This window comes from Salmo trutta, chromosome 32, assembly GCF_901001165.1.
Source record: "Salmo trutta chromosome 32, fSalTru1.1, whole genome shotgun sequence".
Classification (NCBI taxonomy): Eukaryota; Metazoa; Chordata; class Actinopteri; order Salmoniformes; family Salmonidae; genus Salmo; species Salmo trutta.
In genome coordinates, this window is record NC_042988.1 from 41,583,525 (window position 1) to 41,609,513 (window position 25,989).

Here is a 25,989-nt window from a genome sequence, read left to right on the forward strand (position 1 = left end):
ATGCATTGTTTACGTGGAAGTGAGTTTCGCTCCGTCTTCCGGGTTGTAGATCCTTCAGGTTGGCACTTCGCTTACTGTGAAGCTCAGCTGCGATGGCCGTGGTTCCTGCTCAATCTCTCCGGGTTTCGGATATCCGAGACCCGACGGTTCTGTTCGAGCGGTACAACACCGAGGAGATACGCGGCATCGAGCGGAAAGTCCGCGGAGAGATCGAGCACAAGAAGGAGGAACTTCGTCAGATGGTGGGCGAGCGGTACCGCGATTTGATCGACGCCGCCGACACCATCGGAGAGATGCGTCAGTGTTCGGAGAGCGTAGTTACGTCCATCCAGGACATGCACCGCTATTGCCACAAGCTGAAACAGGGGAAAAGCGTTCCCCAAAGCAACAGCAAAGAAGAGGTTTGTGGCTCCATTGTGAAGCTAGCGAGCGGTGGTGATGGCTAACTAGTTCAGTTGATTTTAGATAGCAAACTGTTCTGCATAATACCATTTATGATGTTTGATTAGACTCCGACAGGTTCCACCCATTGTGAGATGAATGGTATATGTCAATGATGGGTATATCTGTGTGGGTTTCAATCTCTACACCCTATATCTCTGTGTGGGTTTCAATCTCTACACCCTATATCTCTGTGTGGGTTTCAATCTCTACACCCTATATATCTGTGTGATTGTCTCTCTGTCTGTCCCTTTACTTATGTATGTAATGTAGCCTGTCTTAGGCCAGCTCTCCCATCAAGTCCCAGGAGAAGTTCAACACCACGGTGTACCCTGTGGTACTCTCTGTCTGTATGTGTTTAGAAACTCTCTCTCTCTCCACACCAGGTCCAGAGGCAGTCCCACACCAGGTATCCCTGTGGTACTGTCTGTATGTGTTTAGAAACTCTCTCTCTCTCTCTCCTCTCTCCTCTCTCCTCTCTCTCCCCCCCCCCCCCCCCCCCCCCCCCCCCACACCAGGTCTAGAGGCAGTCCCAGGAGAAGTTCAACACCATGGTGTATCCCTGTGGTACTCTTTGTCTGTATGTGTTTAGAAACTCTCTCTCTCTCCACACCAGGTCCAGAGGCAGTCCCAGGAGAAGTTCTACACCATGGCTTCTCAGATCAAGCTGCTGCTGGAGATCCCAGAGAGGATCTGGAGTTCCATGGAGGCCTCTCAGTACCTGCAGGCAAAGACACTTATTACTAAGACAGTGGACTGTTAGCATTTCCCATAGGAAGACATGGCATACTTAGCCGTCGTTGCTAATACTAGCTGAGCATGGCCAATGATCAATGATGTATGTAAACCCACATCATAGGGCATGGCTAATGCTAACGAACTAACTCTTGGTTTAACGGACACTCCTGACCAGCCAACCAATATTTAATTTCAGAATTGGTTAAAATTAGGTTAGGTTCAGTGTTATAGTTTGGGTAGTCAGGCTGTCAATGGGATGCTAGTCAGAAAAGCCCTTATAGCCTCTCCCTGGTTTACCACCCTCTTTGCTGCAGGCCACCCAGCTCTACCTGCTCTGCTGCCACCTGCACAGACAGCTCCACCTGGAGGCTGGAGGACCACAGTACAGCCCCGTCCTCGCTCGCTTCCCCATCCTGGTCAGGCAGGTGGCTGCTGCTGGACACTTCAGGTGAATGTCTTCGTGATGTCATTTTGGATGAGGGAGCCGATTATCAAATCTGGATTTTCTTTGAAATTGAAGAGCAGGGCGAGGAGCACCACAATCAATTTAGGAGCACCAGAAAATATGTTTTAAATGTATTCAGATACAGCCTATATTGGTCCTATATGAATTATATGTATTTCTGAAGCCCATGTTAAGTCCTAGACACTAACATGTAACACTGTAAAGACAGTTTATTATCAAAGATAAAATGTTGATACCAATACCTGTCATTAAAATTAGTCATTTTTTGAATATTACGTTTCTACATTGTGTAAAAGCACTATTTTCCTATTGAGATGCATTACATTGAAAATGGTCCACTGTCTCTTTAAAAACGTCAGGTGTGTGATGATGACAAGCCAGAGATCTGTCATTCATTCATTGCTGCTTTGATCATTGATCTCCTGAAGAAGCTGTCCCTCTCTTTCTGTGCCCCAAATGTTTGGAGACACTGGTAAAGTTACCAGGTTGTTAACTAGCTAGCCAATGAGGTAACATGACTGAACAAAGTGTAAACAAATGGTTAATGATGCGCAAGTAGTTTTAGATCGGCCCACGACATGGTTTATGAATGTAAAATGGCATCCCCTATAGGAAGATGAAAATATTGACCTGGTAATATGGTCAGATCTTTTGACCTGGTTGGGTTAGAACCAAGATGTTTTCACTATAGTAATGGGTCAGATCTTTTGACCTGGTTGGGTTAGAACCAATATGTTTTCACTGTAGTAATGGGTCAGATCTTTTGACCTGGTTGGGTTAGAACCAAGATGTTTTCACTATAGTAATGGGTCAGATCTTTTGACCTGGTTGGGTTAGAACCAATATGTTTTCACTATAGTAATGGGTCAGATCTTTTGACCTGGTTGGGTTAGAACCAAGATGTTTTCACTATAGTAATGGGTCAGATCTTTTGACCTGGTTGGGTTAGAACCAACATGTTTTCACTGTAGTAATGGGTCAGATCTTTTGACCTGGTTAGGTTAGAACCAAGATGTTTTCACTGTAGTAATGGGTCAGATCTTTTGACCTGGTTGGGTATGAACCAAGACATTTTCTCTGTAGTAATGGTGCCACCATGACCCTAATGAATCTTCACTTTCTTCTCCAGGGAACTCTGAAACACTGAAGCCTTTTTCATTACAACAGTTATTATCTGGGAAATTATTTTCCTAGTTGCACAGTGCTCCCAAAATCCTGCTGAGCTAAAACAAAAAAAGAATGCATGTCTCTCCCTCTCTTCTACCCCCCTCCCAGGTCCACCATTTTGCTAGACAGTAAGTCAGTCCTGCGTGGTCGGGCGGTGTCCGACCAAGCCATCGCTGAGGCCCTAGTGTCCACCATGCTCCTAGAGGACAGCTCTCCACGTCAGGCTCTGGCTGACTTCCTCCTGGCTAGGAAGGCCTCTATCCAACAGCTGCTCAACCAGCCACAACATGGTACTAGTATATACCACTGTATCACAATACAATACCACACATACATCCTACACAATACAACACAATACACAACATCCAACACAATACACATACATCCTACACAATACAACACAATACACAACACAATACAACACAATACACAACACAACATCCTACACTATACAACACAATACACAACATCCAACACAATACAACACAATACACAACATCCTACACTATACAACACAATACACAACATCCTACACTATACAACACAATACACAACATCCTACACAATACAACACAATACACAACATCCTACACTATACAACACAATACACAACATCCAACACAATACAACACAATACACAACATCCTACACAATACAACACAATACACCACACAACATCCAACACAATACACAACATCCTACACAATACAACACAATACACAACATCCTACACAATACAACACAATACCCCACACAACATCCAACACAATACACAACATCCAACACAATACAATGCAATACACAACATCCTACACAATACAACACAATACACCACACAACATCCAACACAATACACAACATCCTACACAATACGTAACACAACATCCTACACAACACAATACGCAACACAACATTCAACACAATACAACACAAAACACAACATTCAACACAATACAACACAACATAATACAACACAACACAATACAACATCCTGCACGACACAATACACAATAGCGCATCCAACACAATACAACACAATACAACATCCTACACAATACAATACAACATCCCACACAACACAATACAACACAATACAACATCCTACACAATACAACACAATACAACATCCTACACAATACAATACAACACAATACAACACAATACAACATCCTACACAATACAATACAACATCCCACACAACACAACACAATACAACACACATCTCATCTTGCGTAACACAAGATAATCTCAGCTAGTCAACAGGCGAAGCCCCAACATGGTGTTACAGCCTTGACACTTGTACTCAAAGTCAACATGCCATGTTGTCACACTTTCATCATGCTGGGATTGTTTGGAGAACCATTTCATTTCCTCATCTCTGTTCTGGTGTGATGTTTTGATGTGTGGTTCAGGTTAACAGCCATGTCTGTGTGTCCCAGGTGCTGGTATTAAGGCCCAGGTGTGTAGCCTGGTAGAGCTGCTGGTGACCACTCTGTACCAGGCCTACGCTGTCTTCTATGTAGCCCCAGAAGGGAGTCCCCGGCTGGGGGACGGAGGGCTGAGCTCCGGCCTCCTCTTCACCACTCTGGAGAACGTCACCTCCACCACACCTACAGGTATATTACCTATGATACCTTGCAAGAAATGGTTCAAGAAGAAAAAGTACTTTTTATTTATTTACTTACTTTTCATTTAACCTTTTATTTAACTAGGCAAGTCAGTTAAGAACAAATTCTTATTTACAATGACGGCCTAACCTAGTTTCATCCCATGTTAGTCCCAAACTGATCTGGAGCCCCTAACTTTGATAAGATTATATACGCGTGTTATATAAGATTGTATAAGCAACATGGTAACAGCTCTACCTTGACCTTTTGATTGGCCGGGTAGAATTTTCGCCATGTTACATACACCTATCAAATCCTCTCTGAGGGATATTGACTTTCGACACAGGAGAATTTAATACCAATTATAAACCGAGGAGTTTGGGTCCTGGATGCTGATGATCTGAAACAGTGTTTCAGCTGTGTGTATATCCAACAATATATCAAAAATACTTGTTTACTGTTAGATGTTTGTTGGTAACCAGTTTATAATAGCATTAAGGCACCTTGGGGGTTTGTGGTATATGGCCAATACACCACACCCCTGTGGGCCTTATTGCTTAATTATAGAATTGTTGACATCTCTGGTAATCTGTCCTTCCGGTCTCACCTGTGTCCCCTGTTGTCCAGGTAAAGGGAGGCGTGTCCTTCAGGAGGAGGTGAGTACAGGAAGCTGGTTCAAGTACCTCCCCTCCTCCATCGCTGAGTTCCAGCCCGCCCTCAGAACCCTGGCTCAGCCAATCCAGAGAGAGCAGCTCAGAGACACCCTACAGCAGTGGATAAACACGTAAGACATCATCCAATCAATGCCCTTTACTTTGCATATAGAAACAGCTGCCATATTTCAGCCAATCAATACCTTTTAATTTGCATATAGAAACAGCTGCCATATTTTAGCCAATCAATGCCCTTAATTTCAACAACTGATATTCAATATCGATCATAGTCAGCTGTAGAACTAGAATATGATTAGTAAGGAGAGTCTGATCTGGGACCAGAAAATATCCAGGTTCTTCAGGAACTATCTGCTCTGGGAACCAAATGAACCAAAATGGAACTCTCCCATGCTGACTAGAAGGGGTGCGCTCGCGTGTGGGTCTGCATGTTGATGTTTGTCCATCCACACCAGACGCGATCAGGTTGAAATATGTGACTTCCAGAGAGTGGTGAGGGAGTTGGTAAACCCTTCAACTTGGGGACACGCTCCTGACTTGAATGATGTCATTCATGTTTCACTTTTAAATAATAAAACAAGCCTGAAGTCAAATGAACAAATCTCCTGTCATTATAAACCTCAGTAACAGGTAGCCCTTTACACTCCTACCCGTATAGGGGGTTGAACATGGCAGATTTCAACACTGAGAAACCCCTAAATTGGAATACAGTGGCTGTACAGTAACATGCTATACATGACATCAGAGCTCAGTGGCTGTACAGTAACATGCTATACATGACGTCAGAGCTCAGTGGCTGTACAGTAACATGCTATATATGACGTCAGAGCTCAGTGGCTGTACAGTAACATGCTATACATGACATCAGAGCTCAGTGGCTGTACAGTAACATGCTATACATGATGTCAGAGCTCAGTGGCTGTACAGTAACATGCTATACATGATGTCAGAGCTCAGTGGCTGTACAGTAACATGCTATACATGACATCAGAGCTCAGTGGCTGTACAGTAACACGCTACACATGATGTCAGAGCTCAGTGGCTGTACAGTAACATGCTATACATGATGTCAGAGCTCAGTGGCTGTACAGTAACATGCTATACATGATGTCAGAGCTCAGTGGCTATACAGTAACATGCTATACATGATGTCAGAGCTCAGTGGCTATACAGTAACATGCTATACATTGTCAGAGCTCAGTGGCTGTACAGTAACACGCTATACATGATGTCAGAGCTCAGTGGCTGTACAGTAACATGCTATACATGACGTCAGAGCTCAGTGGCTGTACAGTAACACGCTATACATGATGTCAGAGCTCAGTGGCTGTACAGTAACATGCTATACATGACGTCAGAGCTCAGTGGCTGTACAGTAACATGCTATACATGATGTCAGAGCTCAGTGGCTGTACAGTAACATGCTACACATGATGTCAGAGCTCAGTGGCTGTACAGTAACATGCTATACATGATGTCAGAGCTCAGTGGCTGTACAGTAACATGCTATACATGATGTCAGAGCTCAGTGGCTATACAGTAACATGCTATACATGACATCAGAGCTCAGTGGCTGTACAGTAACATGCTATACATGACATCAGAGCTCAGTGGCTGTACAGTAACACGCTATACATGACATCAGAGCTCAGTGGCTGTACAGTAACATGCTATACATGATGTCAGAGCTCAGTGGCTGTACAGTAACATGCTATACATGATGTCAGAGCTCAGTGGCTGTACAGTAACATGCTATACATGATGTCAGAGCTCAGTGGCTGTACAGTAACATGCTACACATGATGTCAGAGCTCAGTGGCTGTACAGTAACATGCTATACATGATGTCAGAGCTCAGTGGCTGTACAGTAACATGCTATACATGATGTCAGAGCTCAGTGGCTGTACAGTAACATGCTATACATAACATCAGAGCTCAGTGGCTGTACAGTAACATGCTATACATGACATCAGAGCTCAGTGGCTGTACAGTAACACGCTACACATGATGTCAGAGCTCAGTGGCTGTACAGTAACATGCTATACATGATGTCAGAGCTCAGTGGCTGTACAGTAACATGCTATACATGATGTCAGAGCTCAGTGGCTGTACAGTAACATGCTATACATGACGTCAGAGCTCAGTGGCTGTACAGTAACATGCTATACATGACGTCAGAGCTCAGTGGCTGTACAGTAACATGCTATACATGACGTCAGAGCTCAGTGGCTGTACAGTAACATGCTATACATGACGTCAGAGCTCAGTGGCTGTACAGTAACATGCTATACATGACGTCAGAGCTCAGTGGCTGTACAGTAACATGCTATACATGATGTCAGAGCTCAGTGGCTGTACAGTAACATGCTATACATTGTCAGAGCTCAGTGGCTGTACAGTAACATGCTATACATGATGTCAGAGCTCAGTGGCTGTACAGTAACATGCTATACATGATGTCAGAGCTCAGTGGCTGTACAGTAACATGCTATACATGACGTCAGAGCTCAGTGGCTGTACAGTAACATGCTATACATGAACACAATGAGCCCGATACGCCGGGTTGTCCTGAACACAATGAGCCCGATACGCCGGGTTGTCCTGAACACAATGAGCCCGATACGCTGGGTTGTCCTGAACACAATGAGCCCGATACGCTGGGTTGTCCTGAACACAATGAGCCCGTGTTGGTTGTCCTGAACACAATGAGCCCGATACGCTGGGTTGTCCTGGACACAATGACCCCGTGTTGGTTGTCCTGAACACAATGAGCCCGATACGCTGGGTTGTCCTGAACACAATGAGCCCGATACGCTGGGTTGTCCTGAACACAATGAGCCCGATACGCTGGGTTGTCCTGAACACAATGAGCCCGTGTTGGTTGTCCTGAACACAATGAGCCCGATACGCTGGGTTGTCCTGAACACAATGAGCCCGATACGCTGGGTTGTCCTGAACACAATGAGCCCGATACGCCGGGTTGTCCTGAACACAATGAGCCCGATACGCCGGGTTGTCCTGAACACAATGAGCCCGATACGCTGGGTTGTCCTGAACACAATGAGCCCGATACGCTGGGTTGTCCTGAACACAATGAGCCCGATACGCTGGGTTGTCCTGAACACAATGAGCCTGTGTTGGTTGTCCTGAACACAATGAGCCCGATACGCTGGGTTGTCCTGAACACAATGAGCCCGTGTTGGTTGTGTTGTGAAGAGAATGTGCCACGGACCACGGATATCAATGTTCTCATGACTCCATTATAGACGCACCAAAATGACCATCTGCTTCTCTGAATTACCTTGTGAAAGCTTAACACTGTAATATCATATTTTTATAACTTAGCTTGTCATGTTGACAATAGAACAAGTTTTAAAGTGATGCCCACCTGACCCAGATGGCGATTGACAACAGAGTGTTTTTAGATTGTGTAAACAACAACAGTAATAGTATGATGGTGTGGATGCAGGGTTGTGTTCCTAACAAAACAACTACATGTGTGCTGCTCCACTTCCTCAACGGCACAGAGAGGAGAGATGAAATAAAGCACCTTGTAGTTGAAGACTTCTTTGAGACATAAAAGTGCATTGAAATGACTTAGGAACCGTGAACACTTTGGAGAGGTGTGCTGCCCCTTGGAGATACCGGTTAGTCCTCAAACTCAAACCCATGCACCTCCAACACATCTCCCAGGAATATTATGTTACTGAATGAGGATTCTCAGATTTCATTTTCTACAAATGCGGCTAAAAGTAAATGTAAAATACACATGAAATCAACAGTGTAACGTTTGGATTCAGTCTTGTCTCAGGTGAACTGTTGTAGCCTCACCTTTAAGTCTAATCATTTTCCCATCATCTCCAAACTGTTCCCTTTTAATTGCTACTTTGGTTATGCATACTTTATGCGTTACATATTTATTCTGTAAGAATCATATGAATTTAGCCCTCTCCATGTAGGCCAATTCCCAAGAGTGTGGGGAGTTAGAAATTTAATTTGGGATGTATTTCATATTTTACTCGTGTCCAGTCCCAAAATCCCACATAAACAAATACGGGTGGCATATAATTAGGTCCTCCATTCTTTTGTGTAAAATTCCGCAAAACTCCAAAATAGTGCTGTGCCTTATGGGATTTCACTTCGCTCTGACGCCGGCAGGCTCGGTGGAAGTGACTATCGGCGGGTCTAATTAGCCCCTACACCCTCCATATTTTTGGCTCCCTCAGCTTTGGGACACTTGAGAATATGACAGAGGCACGCGTGAACGTGTAGATGGAGGGAAAGAAGGTGATTTGGCATTCAGTCAGACTCTATAACTCATCTTTTCATTCTCATCCCAGCTGGAAGGAGGACGTCTATAACAGAGTCAGCAGTCTGGTTAGGGTTGTCATGTTGTATTATTTCTCCCAGCTGTAACAGAGTCAGCAGTCTGGTTAGGGTTGTTATGTTGTATTATTTCTCCCAGCTGTAACAGAGTCAGCAGTCTGGTTAGGGTTGTCATGTTGTATTATTTCTCCCAGCTGTAACAGAGTCAGCAGTCTGGTTAGGGTTGTTATGTTGTATTATTTCTCCCAGCTGTAACAGAGTCAGCAGTCTGGTTAGGGTTGTTATGTTGTATTATTTCTCCCAGCTGTAACAGAGTCAGCAGTCTGGTTAGGGTTGTTATGTTGTATTATTTCTCCCAGCTGTAACAGAGTCAGCAGTCTGGTTAGGGTTGTTATCATGTTGTATTATTTCTCCCAGCTGTAACAGAGTCAGCAGTCTGGTTAGGGTTGTTATCATGTTGTATTATTTCTCCCAGCTGTAACAGAGTCAGCAGTCTGGTTAGGGTTGTTATGTTGTATTATTTCTCCCAGCTGTAACAGAGTCAGCAGTCTGGTTAGGGTTGTTATGTTGTATTATTTCTCCCAGCTGTAACAGAGTCAGCAGTCTGGTTAGGGTTGTCATGTTGTATTATTTCTCCCAGCTGTAACAGAGTCAGCAGTCTGGTTAGGGTTGTTATGTTGTATTATTTCTCCCAGCTGTAACAGAGTCAGCAGTCTGGTTAGGGTTGTCATGTTGTATTATTTCTCCCAGCTGTAACAGAGTCAGCAGTCTGGTTAGGGTTGTTATCATGTTGTATTATTTCTCCCAGCTGTAACAGAGTCAGCAGTCTGGTTAGGGTTGTCATGTTGTATTATTTCTCCCAGCTGTAACAGAGTCAGCAGTCTGGTTAGGGTTGTTATGTTGTATTATTTCTCCCAGCTGTAACAGAGTCAGCAGTCTGGTTAGGGTTGTTATGTTGTATTATTTCTCCCAGCTGTAACAGAGTCAGCAGTCTGGTTAGGGTTGTTATGTTGTATTATTTCTCCCAGCTGTAACAGAGTCAGCAGTCTGGTTAGGGTTGTTATGTTGTATTATTTCTCCCAGCTGTAACAGAGTCAGCAGTCTGGTTAGGGTTGTCATGTTGTATTATTTCTCCCAGCTGTAACAGAGTCAGCAGTCTGGTTAGGGTTGTTATGTTGTATTATTTCTCCCAGCTGTAACAGAGTCAGCAGTCTGGTTAGGGTTGTTATGTTGTATTATTTCTCCCAGCTGTAACAGAGTCAGCAGTCTGGTTAGGGTTGTTATCATGTTGTATTATTTCTCCCAGCTGTAACAGAGTCAGCAGTCTGGTTAGGGTTGTTATGTTGTATTATTTCTCCCAGCTGTAACAGAGTCAGCAGTCTGGTTAGGGTTGTTATGTTGTATTATTTCTCCCAGCTGTAACAGAGTCAGCAGTCTGGTTAGGGTTGTCATGTTGTATTATTTCTCCCAGCTGTAACAGAGTCAGCAGTCTGGTTAGGGTTGTTATGTTGTATTATTTCTCCCAGCTGTAACAGAGTCAGCAGTCTGGTTAGGGTTGTTATGTTGTATTATTTCTCCCAGCTGTAACAGAGTCAGCAGTCTGGTTAGGGTTGTTATGTTGTATTATTTCTCCCAGCTGTAACAGAGTCAGCAGTCTGGTTAGGGTTGTCATGTTGTATTATTTCTCCCAGCTGTAACAGAGTCAGCAGTCTGGTTAGGGTTGTTATGTTGTATTATTTCTCCCAGCTGTAACAGAGTCAGCAGTCTGGTTAGGGTTGTTATGTTGTATTATTTCTCCCAGCTGTAAGGAGGACATCCGTAATGGTGTCAGCAGTCTGCTGGTCTATGTGAACAGTCTGAAGGGCCTAGCCTCCATCAGAGATGCTGTGTGGGACCTCCTCTCCACCGACTCCATCAGTCAACACTGGAGCTTCATCTGCCAGCGGCTGTTAGAGCGCCCCCTAGCGCTGTGGGAGGACTTCCTACAGCAGCTCTTCCTACAACGCCTGCAGGTAACTCTCAGGTCCCGTTTCCAGGACACAGATTAAGGCTAGTATTAATCTAGGTTTAGATTAACGAGACCCAGGCCTCGTCCCCAGGCTTTGATTGTGGACGCTTGGAAGGAAGTATGTGGTACACGACATTAGTCCTGGAGGAAGTAGCACCTTCTATGGAGAATCTCTGTTGACCAGGCTTTTCAGTCTAGGACCAGGACCAGGACCAGGACCAGGCTTTTCAGTCTAGGACCAGGACCAGGCTTTTCAGTCTAGGACCAGGACCAGGCTTTTCAGTCTAGGACCAGGACCAGGCTTTTCAGTCTAGGACCAGGACCAGGCTTTTCAGTCTAGGACCAGGACCAGGCTTTTCAGTCTAGGACCAGGACCAGGCTTTTCAGTCTAGGACCAGGACCAGGCTTTTCAGTCTAGGACCAGGACCAGGCTTTTCAGTCTAGGACCAGGACCAGGCTTTTCAGTCTAGGACCAGGACCAGGCTTTTCAGTCTAGGACCAGGACCAGGCTTTTCAGTCTAGGACCAGGACCAGGCTTTTCAGTCTAGGACCAGGACCAGGCTTTTCAGTCTAGGACCAGGACCAGGCTTTTCAGTCTAGGACCAGGACCAGGCTTTTCAGTCTAGGACCAGGACCAGTCTGTGTCCATGTTATAAAATAGAAAGGAGCGCTGACAGTTTAGCTGTTGTTGTTAATGTTATTCTCTTGTCATGTGTATTCTATACAGCCTGCTCCTCTCATTACATTGGTCTGTTCCCATTCAGACAGTGGGGAACCTTTAGAAACAGGACAACATGTTTAACCTGCTGATTTAACTAGCTAGTAGCTACAGCTGTCTTCTGTCTTCTGGCTGTCTAGTAAACTAACTCTCCTCTACATTCTTTATCTTCCACTCCCTTAATTCTCCCCTTCTCCATCTCCCCCTCTTTCTCCATTCTCTCCCCCCAGGCGATCACCCAGGAGGGTACAGAGACTATCTCCACCCGCTGCAGACAGCTCCTCTCCTCTGCCCTTCGAGATCTAGAGGGCCAGCCCACCCCACCAGGCCCCGGTCCACCAGGCTCCAGCCCTCTCCTCCCCAGCCGAGGTGCTCTCTACGAGGCAGACGTGGCCTCCTTCCTGTGGTCCGAGGCCCAGGGGGACCTACTGAGCGACTCGGCCTGGGTCAGTGTATCCCAACGGGGGCCACAGCACCGGAGCGGCCTGGCCATGAAGACTCAGGCCCTGACACCCTGCGTCCAGATCTTCTGTTCGTCACTGGATGATGCTCTCAGAGACAGACTGGATGACCTGCAGCACTACCTGCCCTCCGATAACACAGGTAGGGAGACAGATGGATGACCTGCAGCACTACCTGCTCTCTGATAACACAGGTAGGGAGACAGATGGATGACCTGCAGCACTACCTGCCCTCCGATAACACAGGTAGGGAGACAGATGGATGACCTGCAGCACTACCTGCTCTCCGATAACACAGGTAGGGAGACAGATGGATGACCTGCAGCACTACCTGCTCTCTGATAACACAGGTAGGGAGACAGATGGATGACCTGCAGCACTACCTGCTCTCTGATAACACAGGTAGGGAGACAGATGGATGACCTGCAGCACTACCTGCTCTCTGATAACACAGGTAGGGAGACAGATGGATGACCTGCAGCACTACCTGCTCTCTGATAACACAGGTAGGGAGACAGATGGATGATTGGACTTTATTTCTACAGGTAGTCCCATTAAGATATTGTCCCAGGGAGACCTGGCCTAATGATAATGTAATGGTGAACTATTTCTCCTAAGGTCAACTACTTGACATGAAGTCATCAATATCATCTGCATCTCAAACTCTCTTCTCATTATAGTGGATTCCTTTTGACCAGAGGTTCTCCTCTGTCTCCTCCCTCCACTCTACTACCTCCCCCTCTACCACCTCCTCCTCCCCTCTACGACCTCTTCCTTCTCCACCTCCTCTACCACCTCCTCTACCACCTCCTCTACCACCTGCTCCGCCCCTTCCACCTCCCTCTACTACCTCCCCCTCTACTACCTCCCCCTCTACTACCTCCCCCTCTACCACCTCCTCCATCTCCTCCCCCTCTACCACCTCCTCCATCTCCTCCCCCTCTACCACCTCCTCCTCCTCCTCCTTTACCTCCCCCTCTACTACCTCCCCCTCTATCTCCACCTCCCCCTCTACCACCATCTCCACCTCCCCCTCTACCACCATCTCCACCTCCCCCTCTACCACCATCTCCACCTCCCCCTCTACCACCATCTCCACCTCCCCCTCTACCACCATCTCCACCTCCCCCTCTACCACCTCCCCCTCTACCACCATCTCCACCTCCCCCTCTACCACCATCTCCACCTCCCCCTCTACCACCATCTCCACCTCCCCCTCTACCACCATCTCCACCTCCCCCTCTACCACCATCTCCACCTCCCCCTCTACCACCTCCCCCTCTACCACCGTCTCCACCTCCCCCTCTACCACCATCTCCACCTCCCCCTCTACCACCTCCCCCTCTATCTCCACCTCCCCCTCTACTACCTCCTCCATCTCCACCTCCCCCTCTACTACCTCCTCCATCTCCACCTCCCCCTCTACCACCATCTCCACCTCCCCCTCTACCACCATCTCCACCTCCCCCTCTACCACCATCTCCACCTCCCCCTCTACCACCTCCCCCTCTACCACCATCTCCACCTCCCCCTCTACTACCTTCTCCATCTCCACCTCCCCCTCTACCACCTCCTCCATCTCCACCTCCCCCTCTACTACCTTCTCCATCTCCACCTCCCCCTCTACTACCTTCTCCATCTCCACCTCCCCCTCTACCACCTTCTCCATCTCCACCTCCCCCTCTACCACCTCCTCCATCTCCACCTCCCCCTCTACCACCTCCCCCTCTACCACCATCTCCACCTCCCCCTCTACTACCTTCTCCATCTCCACCTCCCCCTCTACTACCTCCTCCCCCTCTTCCTTCTCCTCCTCTTCATCCACAGATCCCCAGGTCCCCTCACTCTCCTTCACTATAGGCCTAGGCTCTGGGTCCAGTTCTGGTTCCGGTACCGTATCCTCATTCGACCGGTTCACAGACGCCGTGGAGGTAGAGGAGACCCTACGTGAACGCTGTCTGGCATGCGTACGTGACATCATCACCTGCGTGCGCTCTAAACTGGGGGTGGCCTCACCTGTTGGCTCCTCCCCCAACCCAGCCCATCTCAGCTCGGTGCTCTTCATGGCCCGCCTCTGTCAGTCCCTCAGCAAGCTCTGCCCCAACCTCAGGCAGTGCATCCTGGGTAAACAGGGCGGTGCTGCAGCTGACCCTGTTACCAAGGGAACACCCCGCCAAAGCAGGAAGTTGGGGAAGGCGGCTGCCAAGGCGACAGAGGTTAGCCCCGCCCAGGCCAAGTGGGCGTGTCTGAAAGAGGAGCTTCTGGTTGTCAGTATGGAAGCATATCGGATATGGAGCTCTGCTCTCTCTAAGGTGAGGAGGGATACTTGGAGGGATAGTTCACCACTAAATCAAAGTTTGTCAGACATTTTCTGGGGCTGTTTATACAGAATTGGAGTGCGGCTCAAGGATCAGTTTTGCCTTTTTAGATTACATGGACAGGTGGGACCTGATCCTAGACCAGCTCTATGACTGAATACTGGTCCTTTTAGATGACATGGACAGGGGGACCTGATCCTAGACCAGCTCTAAGACTGAATACTGGTCCTTTTAGATTACATGGACAGGTGGGACCTGATCCTAGACCAGCTCTATGACTGAATACTGGTCCTTTTAGATTACATGGACAGGGGGACCTGATCCTAGACCAGCTCTATGGCTGAATACTGGTCCTTTTAGATTACATGGACAGGGGGACCTGATCCTAGACCAGCTCTATGACTGAATACTGGTCCTTTTAGATTACATGGACAGGGGGACCTGATCCTAGACCAGCTCTATGACTGATTACTGGTCCTTTTAGATTACATGGACAGGGGGACCTGATCCTAGACCAGCTCTATGGCTGAATACTGGTCCTTTTAGATTACATGGACAGGGGGGACCTGATCCTAGACCAGCTCTATGACTGAATACTGGTCCTTTTAGATTACATGGACAGGGGGACCTGATCCTAGACCAGCTCTATGACTGAATACTGGTCCTTTTAGATTACATGGACAGGGGGGACCTGATCCTAGACCAGCACTATGACTGAATACTGGTCCTTTTAGATTACATGGACAGGGGGGACCTGATCCTAGACCAGCACTATGACTGAATACTGGTCCTTTTAGATTACATGGACAGGGGGACCTGATCCTAGACCAGCTCTATGACTGAATACTGGTCCTTTTAGATTACATGGATAGGGGGGACCTGATCCTAGACCAGCTTTATGGGAGGCTTGATACAGACTGAGTTTTGTGGTCTAAGAACGTCAGACAAACTTCCAACAATCAGTTTGAAATGAAATCACAACCCAGTCTGTTTAGGCCGAGCCATCCTTCCTCTCCCCCCTCCCCTCTCTCTCCCCCCTCTCTCTCCCCCCCTCTCTCTCCCCCCCTCTCTCTCCCCCCTCTCTCTCCCTCCCCCTCTCTCTTTCCCCCTCTCCTCCCCCCTCTCTCTCCCCCCTCTCTCTCCCCCCTCTCTCTCCCCCCCTCTCTCTCCCCTCTCTCTCTCTCCAAGGCGCTGGTGGGTCGGTTTGCGACCTCGCTGCACGCAGAGTCCGCCGGGGCTATCCTAGCAAACGCCACCAACTGGGAGGAGCTAGAGATCCAGGAAGAGGCGGAGTCAGGGAGCAGCGTCACCTCCAAGATCAGACTTCCTGTCCAGGTAAGAGTGATGTTATGACATCATCGCTCAGCTCAGCAGGACCTGACCAGTAGTGTCTCAGACAGGAGAAAGGACCAGCAGGACCTGACCAGTAGTGTCTCACAGACAGGAGAAAGGACCAGCAGGACCTGACCAGTAGTGTCTCAGACAGGAGAAAGGACCAGCAGGACCTGACCAGTAGTGTCTCAGACAGGAGAAAGGACCAGCAGGACCTGACCAGTAGTGTCTCAGACAGGAGAAAGGACCAGCAGGACCTGACCAGTAGTGTCTCACAGACAGGAGAAAGGACCAGCAGGACCTGACCAGTAGTGTCTCACAGACAGGACCAGCAGGACCTGACCAGTAGTGTCTCAGACAGGAGAAAGGACCAGCAGGACATGACAAGGTAGTGTCTCAGACAGGAGAAAGGACCAGCAGGACCTGACCAGTAGTGTCTCACAGACAGGAGAAAGGACCAGCAGGACCTGACCAGTAGTGTCTCACAGACAGGACCAGCAGGACCTGACCAGTAGTGTCTCACAGACAGGAGAAAGGACCAGCAGGACCTGACCAGTAGTGTCTCAGACAGGAGAAAGGACCAGCAGGACCTGACCAGTAGTGTCTCACAGACAGGACCAGCAGGACCTGACCAGTAGTGTCTCAGACAGGAGAAAGGACCAGCAGGACCTGACCAGTAGAGAAAGGATTTTCAAATAGAAAATGAACACAATATTATCTCTTCCCCCCCCCTCCTCTCTCTCGCCTCCTCCCTCTCTCTCCCCCCTCCCTCCTCTCCCCCCTCTCTCCCCCCTCCCTCCATAGCCGTCGTGGTTTGTCCAGTCTCTGCTGTTCCACCTGTGTCTGGGGGTGAATGGTGTAGGGGGTCATGCTGTGCCCCGCCCCACCCTACAGGAGTTACTACAAGGCTGCATGGACCTGGTGCTGCACCAGTACCAGAACCTTATACACACAGCGCAGGACAAGGTAACACACACACACACACACAGCGCAGGACAAGGTAACACACACACACACAGCGCAGGACAAGGTAACACACACACACAGCGCAGGACAAGGTAACACACACACACACAGCGCAGGGACAAGGTAACACACACACACACAGCGCAGGACAAGGTACACACACACACACACACACAGCGCAGGACAAGGTAACACACACACACACACACAGCGCAGGACAAGGTAACACACACACACACAGCGCAGGACAAGGTAACAAACACACACAGCGCAGGACAAGGTAACACACACACACACACACACAGCGCAGGACAAGGTAACACACACACACAGCGCAGGACAAGGTAACACACACACACAGCGCAGGACAAGGTAACACACACACACACACACAGCGCAGGACAAGGTAACACACACACACACACAGCGCAGGACAAGGTAACACACACACACACAGCGCAAGACAAGGTAACAAACACACACAGCGCAGGACAAGGTAACACACACACACAGCGCAGGACAAGGTAACACACACACACACACACAGCGCAGGACAAGGTAACACACACACACACACAGCGCAGGACAAGGTAACACACACACACAGCGCAGGACAAGGTAACACACACACACAGCGCAGGACAAGGTAACACACACACACACAGCGCAGGACAAGGTACACACACACACACACAGCGCAGGACAAGGTAACACACACACACACACAGCGCAGGACAAGGTAACACACACACACACACAGCGCAGGACAAGGTAACACACACACAGCGCAGGACAAGGTAACACACACACAGCGCAGGACAAGGTAACACACACACACACAGCGCAGGACAAGGTAACACACACACACACACAGCGCAGGACAAGGTAACACACACACACACACACAGCGCAGGACAAGGTAACACACACACACACACAGCACAAGGTAACACACACACAGCGCAGGACAAGGTAACACACACACACAGCACAAGGTAACACACACACGCAGGACAAGGTAACACACACACACGCAACAAGGTAACACACACACACACAGCGCAGGACAAGGTAACACACACACACAGCAGGACAAGGTACACACACACACACACACAGCGCAGGACAAGGTAAACACACACACACAGCGCAGGACAAGGTAACAAACACACACAGCGCAGGACAAGGTAACACACACACACAGCGCAGGACAAGGTAACACACACACACACACAGCGCAGGACAAGGTAACAACACACACACAGCGCAGGACAAGGTAACAAACACACACAGCGCAGGACAAGGTAACACACACACACACACACAGCGCAGGACAAGGTAACACACACACACACAGCGCAGGACAAGGTAACACACGCACACACACACAGCGCAGGACAAGGTAACACACACACACAGCGCAGGACAAGGTAACACACACACACAGCGCAGGACAAGGTAACACACACACACACACAGCGCAGGACAAGGTAACACACACACACACACAGCGCAGGACAAGGTAACACACACACACACACAGCGCAGGACAAGGTAACACACACACACACACAGCGCAGGACAAGGTAACACACACACACACAGCGCAGGACAAGGTAACACACACACACACACAGCACAAGGTAACACACACACACACACAGCACAAGGTAACACACACACAGCGCAGGACAAGGTAACACACACACACAGCGCAGGACAAGGTAACACACACACAGCGCAGGACAAGGTAACACACACACACACACAGCGCAGGACAAGGTAACACACACACACACAGCGCAGGACAAGGTAACACACACACAGCGCAGGACAAGGTAACACACACACACACACACAGCGCAGGACAAGGTAACACACACAGCGCAGGACAAGGTAACACACACACACACAGCGCAGGACAAGGTAACACACACAGCGCAGGACAAGGTAACACACACACACACAGCGCAGGACAAGGTAACACACACACACAGCGCAGGACAAGGTAACACACACACACACAGCGCAGGACAAGGTAACACACACACACACAGCGCAGGACAAGGTAACACACACACACACACAGCGCAGGACAAGGTAACACACACACACACAGCGCAGGACAAGGTAACACACACACACACAGCGCAGGACAAGGTAACACACACACACACAGCGCAGGACAAGGTAACACACACACACACACACAGCGCAGGACAAGGTAACACACACACACACAGCGCAGGACAAGGTAACACACACACACACAGCGCAGGACATGGTAACACACACACACACACACACAGCGCAGGACAAGGTAACACACACACACAGCGCAGGACAAGGTAACACACACACACACAGCGCAGGACAAGGTAACACACACACACACAGCGCAGGACAAGGTAACACACACACACACAGCGCAGGACAAGGTAACACACACACACACACAGCGCAGGACATGGTAACACACACAGCGCAGGACATGGTAACACACACACAGCGCAGGACAAGGTAACACACACACACACAGCGCAGGGACAAGGTAACACACACACACAGCGCAGGACATGGTAACACACACAGAGCAGGACATGGTAACACACACACACACAGCGCAGGACAAGGTAACACACACACACAGCGCAGGACAAGGTAACACACACACACACACATACAGTGCAGGACAAGGTAACACACACACACACACAGCGCAGGACAAGGTAACACACACACACACACACAGCGCAGGACAAGTTAACACACACACACACACAGCGCAGGACAAGGTAACACACACACACACAGCGCAGGACAAGGTAACACACACACACAGCGCAGGACATGGTAACACACACACAGCGCAGGACAAGGTAACACACACACACAGCGCAGGACAAGGTAACACACACACACAGCAGAGGACAAGGTAACACACACACAGAGCGCAGGACAAGGTAACACACACACACACAGCGCAGGACATGGTAACACACACACAGAGCGCAGGACAAGGTAACACACACACACACACACACACACAGCGCAGGACAAGGTAACACACACACACACACACACAGCGCAGGACATGGTAACACACACACACAGGGCTGACACTGTAATCACATATAGCACATCCTAAAGAGATGAACATCTCTGTTGCTCTCTCTCTCTCCCCCTCTCTCTCTCTCCCCCCCCTCTCTCTCCCCCCCCTCGCTCTCTCTCTCCCCCCCGCTCGCTCTCTCTCTCCCCCCCGCTCTCTCTCTCTTCTCCCCCCCGCTCTCTCTCTTCTCCCCCCCGCTCTCTCTCTCTTCTCCCCCCCGCTCTCTCTCTCTTCTCCCCCCTCTCTCTCTTCTCCCCTCTCTCTCTCTTCTCCCCTCTCTCTCTCTTCTCCCCCTCTCTCTCTCTTTCCCCCTCTCTCTCTCTTTCCCCCTCCCTCCCCAGGACTGTCCGTTCCCTATGACTCAGAACAGGTCTCTACAGCTGTTATTTGACCTGAGATATCTCACTGCTACCCTGGGTACCAGACTAGAGGATGGCAGGGGCTTCCGCTCTCACCAAGACCCCAGGTACACACACACACACACACCTGGTTTCTCTGTATGTTACAGTAACCCCCTGGTTTCTCTGTATGTTACAGGGTCCAGTAACCCCCTGGTCTCTCTGCATGTTACAGTAACCACCTGGTCTCTCTGCATGTTACAGTAACCACCTGGTCTCTCTGTATGTTACAGTAACCACCTGGTCTCTCTGTATGTTACAGGGTCCAGTAACCCCCTGGTCTCTCTGCATGTTACAGTAACCACCTGGTCTCTCTGTATGTTACAGTAACCACCTGGTCTCTCTGTATGTTACAGGGTCCAGTAACCCCCTGGTTTCTCTGTATGTTACAGGGTTCAGTAACATCCTGGTCTCTCTGTATGTTACAGGGTTCAGTAACCCCCGGGTGTCTCTGCATGTTACAGGGTTCAGTAACATCCTGGTCTCTCTGTATGTTACAGGGTCCAGTAACCCCCTGGTCTCTCTGCATGTTACAGGGTTCAGTAACATCCTGGTCTCTCTGTATGTTACAGGGTCCAGTAACCCCCTGGTCTCTCTGCATGTTACAGGGTTCAGTAACATCCTGGTCTCTCTGTATGTTACAGTAACATCCTGGTCTCTCTGTATGTTACAGGGTCCAGTAACCCCCGGGTTTCTCTGTATGTTACAGTAACATCCTGGTCTCTCTGTATGTTACAGGGTTCAGTAACATCCTGGTCTCTCTGTATGTTACAGGGTCCAGTAACCCCCTGGTTTCTCTGTATGTTACAGGGTTCAGTAACATCCTGGTCTCTCTGTATGTTACAGTAACATCCTGGTCTCTCTGTATGTTACAGGGTCCAGTAACCCCCTGGTCTCTCTGTATGTTACAGTAACATCCTGGTCTCTCTGTATGTTACAGGGTCCAGTAACCCCCTGGTCTCTCTGTATGTTACAGTAACATCCTGGTCTCTCTGTATGTTACAGTAACATCCTGGTTTCTCTGTATGTTACAGTAACATCCTGGTCTCTCTGTATGTTACAGTAACATCCTGGTCTCTCTGTATGTTACAGTAACATCCTGGTCTCTCTGTATGTTACAGTAACATCCTGGTTTCTCTGTATGTTACAGGGTTCAGTAACACCCTGGTTTCTCTGTATGTTACAGTAACATCCTGGTCTCTCTGTATGTTACAGGGTCCAGTAACCCCCTGGTTTCTCTGTATGTTACAGGGTTCAGTAACACCCTGGTCTCTCTGTATGTTACAGGGTCCAGTAACCCCCTGGTTTCTCTGTATGTTACAGTAACCCCCTGGTCTCTCTGTATGTTACAGTAACATCCTGGTCTCTCTGTATGTTACAGGGTCCAGTAACCCCCTGGTTTCTCTGTATGTTACAGTAACATCCTGGTTTCTCTGTATGTTACAGGGTTCAGTAACCCCCTGGTTTCTCTGTATGTTACAGGGTTCAGTAACACCCTGGTCTCTCTGTATGTTACAGGGTCCAGTAACCCCCTGGTTTCTCTGTATGTTACAGTAACCCCCTGGTCTCTCTGTATGTTACAGTAACATCCTGGTCTCTCTGTATGTTACAGGGTCCAGTAACCCCCTGGTTTCTCTGTATGTTACAGTAACATCCTGGTCTCTCTGTATGTTACAGGGTCCAGCAGGTGTGTGATTCGCTGGAGAGCTACATTGACCCCTTTGACCTGGATGTGTTCATGCCGCCATTCAACAGCAACCTCAACCGCCTATCACAGAGGAGTTCGGTACGAATGGCCCCGCCCCCTGACACTCTAACGTGATTGGAGACTAAAATAAATCATGATAGTCAGTGTACAGTAGGGTTATCCTGGGTTATCCTGGGTTATCCTGGGTTATCCACTGTGTATTGATCGTTCGGTAACTTTGGTCACAATTTGTAGCTCTCTGAGGTGCTGTTGGGGATTCAGATGTTGTGTTAACATTGGGATAACTTTGTGGTGTGTTTATATTGTACGATTGTGGTGTTTTGGTTGTGTTAACATTGTTGTGCTATCATTGTGATAATGTTGTAATAATATTGTTAAAGGGAAGTTCCAGGTCAACAAAAAAAAGAGAGAAATGGTTGATAGTAACAGAGAAAATGTCCAACTTGGCCTTCTCTGAGAAGGCTCTTATATCATAATGGCACCAGCACCAAATGTTCTGTAAACACCAGCTGAGAGGCTTGTAGCATGTCTCAACAGCTTTGTCAGCTGCTACAGATCACAGTGTTACAGAATACAATAACAATCCTCCAGTCTGACGTCAAGTCACTAGCATCAGATATGACAACAATCCATAACATACAGCATGAAGTCTAGTGACCATCAACTCACATCCTGTACAACCACAACACTGGAAGTCGTGTGTTACACACAGGGGAAATATAGCGATATGCAAAGCCTTGTGTTAATGACTTAATTCACTTTAAATGTCCCCATTCCAAACACTGTGTTAATGTTGTGTTGTTCCAGGTGTTGTTGGGATTGTTGACGGGGACAGAGAAGCAGTTTGTTTCCCGTGGTAACAGCGTGGGCTCTCAGGAACCCTACAACATCCTGCCACTGGCCAGCACCCAGATCAGGTGACAACACGCACCCACACACACACACCCACACACACACCAGGACCCATAATCATTCAAATGTGTCTCTGAATAGGAGTTTTGATATTGGATCACTGGACAGGTGGGACCTGATCCTAGACCAGCACTTCTACACTGAGATGCCTTATGAATAGGCTACAGGTCCAGAAGTGTTTTAACCCAGTACCCTGTCTATAGGTTACAGGTCCAGAAGTATTTTAACCCAGTACCCTGTCTATAGGCTACAGGTCCAGAAGTATTTTAGCCCAGTACCCTGTCTCTGTTCTCCAGGTTAGAATAGGCTACAGGTCCAGAAGTATTTTAGCCCAATACCCTGTCTATAGGCTACAGGTCCAGAAGTATTTTAACCCAGTACCCTGTCTATAGGCTACAGGTCCAGAAGTATTTTAACCCAGTACCCTGTCTCTGTTCTCCAGGTTAGAATAGGCTACAGGTCCAGAAGTATTTTAACCCAGTACCCTGTCTCTGTTCTCCAGGTTTGGGCTGTTACCTCTGAGCATGACCAACACCCGTAAAACCAAGTCCTCCACACAGGGAACTGACATCACACGCCCACTGGTGAGTCAGACAGACAGACTGACGGACGGACGGACGGGTGTTGGGGGAGGACGGGGGTGTTGGGGAGGACGGGGGGTGTGGGGGGTGTTGGGGGAGGACGGGGGGTGTGGGGGGAGGACGGGGGGTGTGGGGGGAGGACGGGGGGAGGACGGGGGGTGTGGGGGGAGGACGGGGTCTGAGGTTGAACATATAGCTGAGGTTTTCATATTAGCCTGCCTGTATGAACCTGTATGAATTTCAACTCACCTCAAGTTTCAGTAGAATGGTGTTTTTTAGCCACGGCCATTTCTGTTGATTTCCTACGATATGTATCATGATGTTTTATGTCTGCATTTCCAGCTGTTTTGAGGGCAACAGACCCAGGACAGCAGCAACAGGTCATTGTGTGTGTGTGTGTGTGTGTGGTATCTTTAGTGTGTGTGTGTGTGGTGGTATCTTTAGTGTGTGTGTGTGTGTGTGTGTGTGTGGTGGTATCTTTAGTGTGTGTGTGTGGTGGTATCTTTAGTGTGTGTGTGTGTGGTGGTATCTTTAGTGTGTGTGTGGTGGTATCTTTAGTGTGTGTGTGTGTGTGTGTGTGTGTGTGTGTGTGTGTGTGTGGTGGTGGTATCTTTAGTGTGTGTGTGTGTGGTGGTATCTTTAGTGTGTGTGTGTGTGTGTGTGTGTGTGTGTGGTGGTATCTTTAGTGTGTGTGTGTGTGTGTGTGTGTGGTGGTATCTTTAGTGTGTGTGTGTGTGGTGGTATCTTTAGTGTGTGTGTGGTGGTATCTTTAGTGTGTGTGTGTGTGTGGTGGTATCTTTAGTGTGTTTAGTTATCTATCTTTAGTATGTTATATTTTACGTGCCCTTAAGTGTTTTTGCAGTGGGGGGTTTGCAGTGTACTAAGCTAACTTCTATTTTTCCTGCGTTTGGTTTTTAACGTGGCTTCGGTTTGATTTGATGTTGCCTCAGATCGCTAACTAACAAGAACATGTGATCTGCGTCCTCAATGCCATCCTATTCCCTGTATAGTACGCTGTTTTTGAGCCCTGTGGGTTTTGCTGACGGCTAACCTGGTTTCATGCTGTCTGCCGGGATCTGCAGTCAATTTCACATTCCATTCATGAATTGGCAATGTTCCTATTTTTATCTAAGAGGATTTTTCTATTCTCCTCAACTGATTTTGTATTGAGGTGGAATTGACCTCCACCCTGCCAAACCATATCTGTGACCAGACAAACAGCGAGTGTTTTCACATCAATTTTCCATGGGGGTGCATCTCAATACTCTGACGTGGCTTCCTCTCATTTGTCTCCTCGCCTTCATCTGCACTGATCTGAATAAACAAAACAAAGGAAGCCGACCAGCTTCCTTGCTATTAGGGAGGAGACAAGGACATGAGGCCAGGGTCCTGTTCATGTCACGCACAGAATGGAAAACATTAGTTCAGGTAGTCTCTCTATCTCTCTCAGTTCAGGTAGTCTCTCTATCTCTCTCAGTTCAGGTAGTCTCTCTATTTCTCTCAGTTCAGGTAGTCTCTCTATCTCTCTCAGTTCAGGTAGTCTCTCTATCTCTCTCAGTTCAGGTAGTCTCTCTCTATTTCACTTCAGTTTAAAACGTTATCTTCTGTATAGTGCCTAATGAACATCACCAAGTTCTGACTGTTAAGTAATTCACCCCATATGTTTAAATCCTCTCCTCCGTTTCTCTCTCCCCTCCTATAGGCCTCACCCACCTCTAAACCCTCCCATGACGACACCTCCCGCCCTGGCAACCTGTTCAGACAGCTAGCCAATCAGGAGGAGGAGCCGGTGGCGCCTCCATCGCTATTCAAGCTGGGCTGGCTGTCTGGCATGTCAAAATAAGGGGCTATGTCCTTAATGACACTCTCTATTCCTACTATATAGTGCACTACTTTTGACCAGCACCTATGGGAACTGTTCCCACTACATAGGGAATAGGGTGCCATTTAACACTGACCCCAAATAAGGAGTGTGACTATTGTTGTATTCTTTAAACACCCTGTACTGTACAGAGACTGTTAGAATATATGGATCAATAATACAGTTTGAACAGATTATTAA

General features: G+C 48.2%; 1 protein-coding gene across 3 annotated transcripts; it reads left to right on the top strand.

Moving 5' to 3' along the window:
* On the top strand, window positions 1–25,989 carry cog1 (component of oligomeric golgi complex 1). 3 transcript variants are annotated; one of them, XR_003871289.1, is made up of 18 exons: window positions 1–401; window positions 1,058–1,168; window positions 1,494–1,627; window positions 2,921–3,102; window positions 4,252–4,428; window positions 5,047–5,203; window positions 11,218–11,428; window positions 12,373–12,745; window positions 14,431–14,915; window positions 16,110–16,256; window positions 17,058–17,219; window positions 20,670–20,794; window positions 22,404–22,512; window positions 23,242–23,351; window positions 23,849–23,930; window positions 24,270–24,307; window positions 25,261–25,355; window positions 25,630–25,721. XR_003871289.1 is itself a non-coding variant. In XM_029729167.1 (17 exons), exons 1-16 carry the CDS (start codon window positions 93–95, stop codon window positions 24,276–24,278), a joined length of 2,883 nt encoding a protein of 960 aa, XP_029585027.1. In that variant the 5' UTR covers window positions 1–92; the 3' UTR covers window positions 24,279–24,307; window positions 25,630–25,989. The 3 variants fall into 3 exon arrangements, 2 of the variants coding, with proteins under 2 accessions (XP_029585027.1, XP_029585026.1); XM_029729167.1 differs by lacking the exon at window positions 25,261–25,355 and having other exon boundaries at window positions 25,630–25,989; XM_029729166.1 differs by lacking the exons at window positions 24,270–24,307; window positions 25,261–25,355 and having other exon boundaries at window positions 25,630–25,989.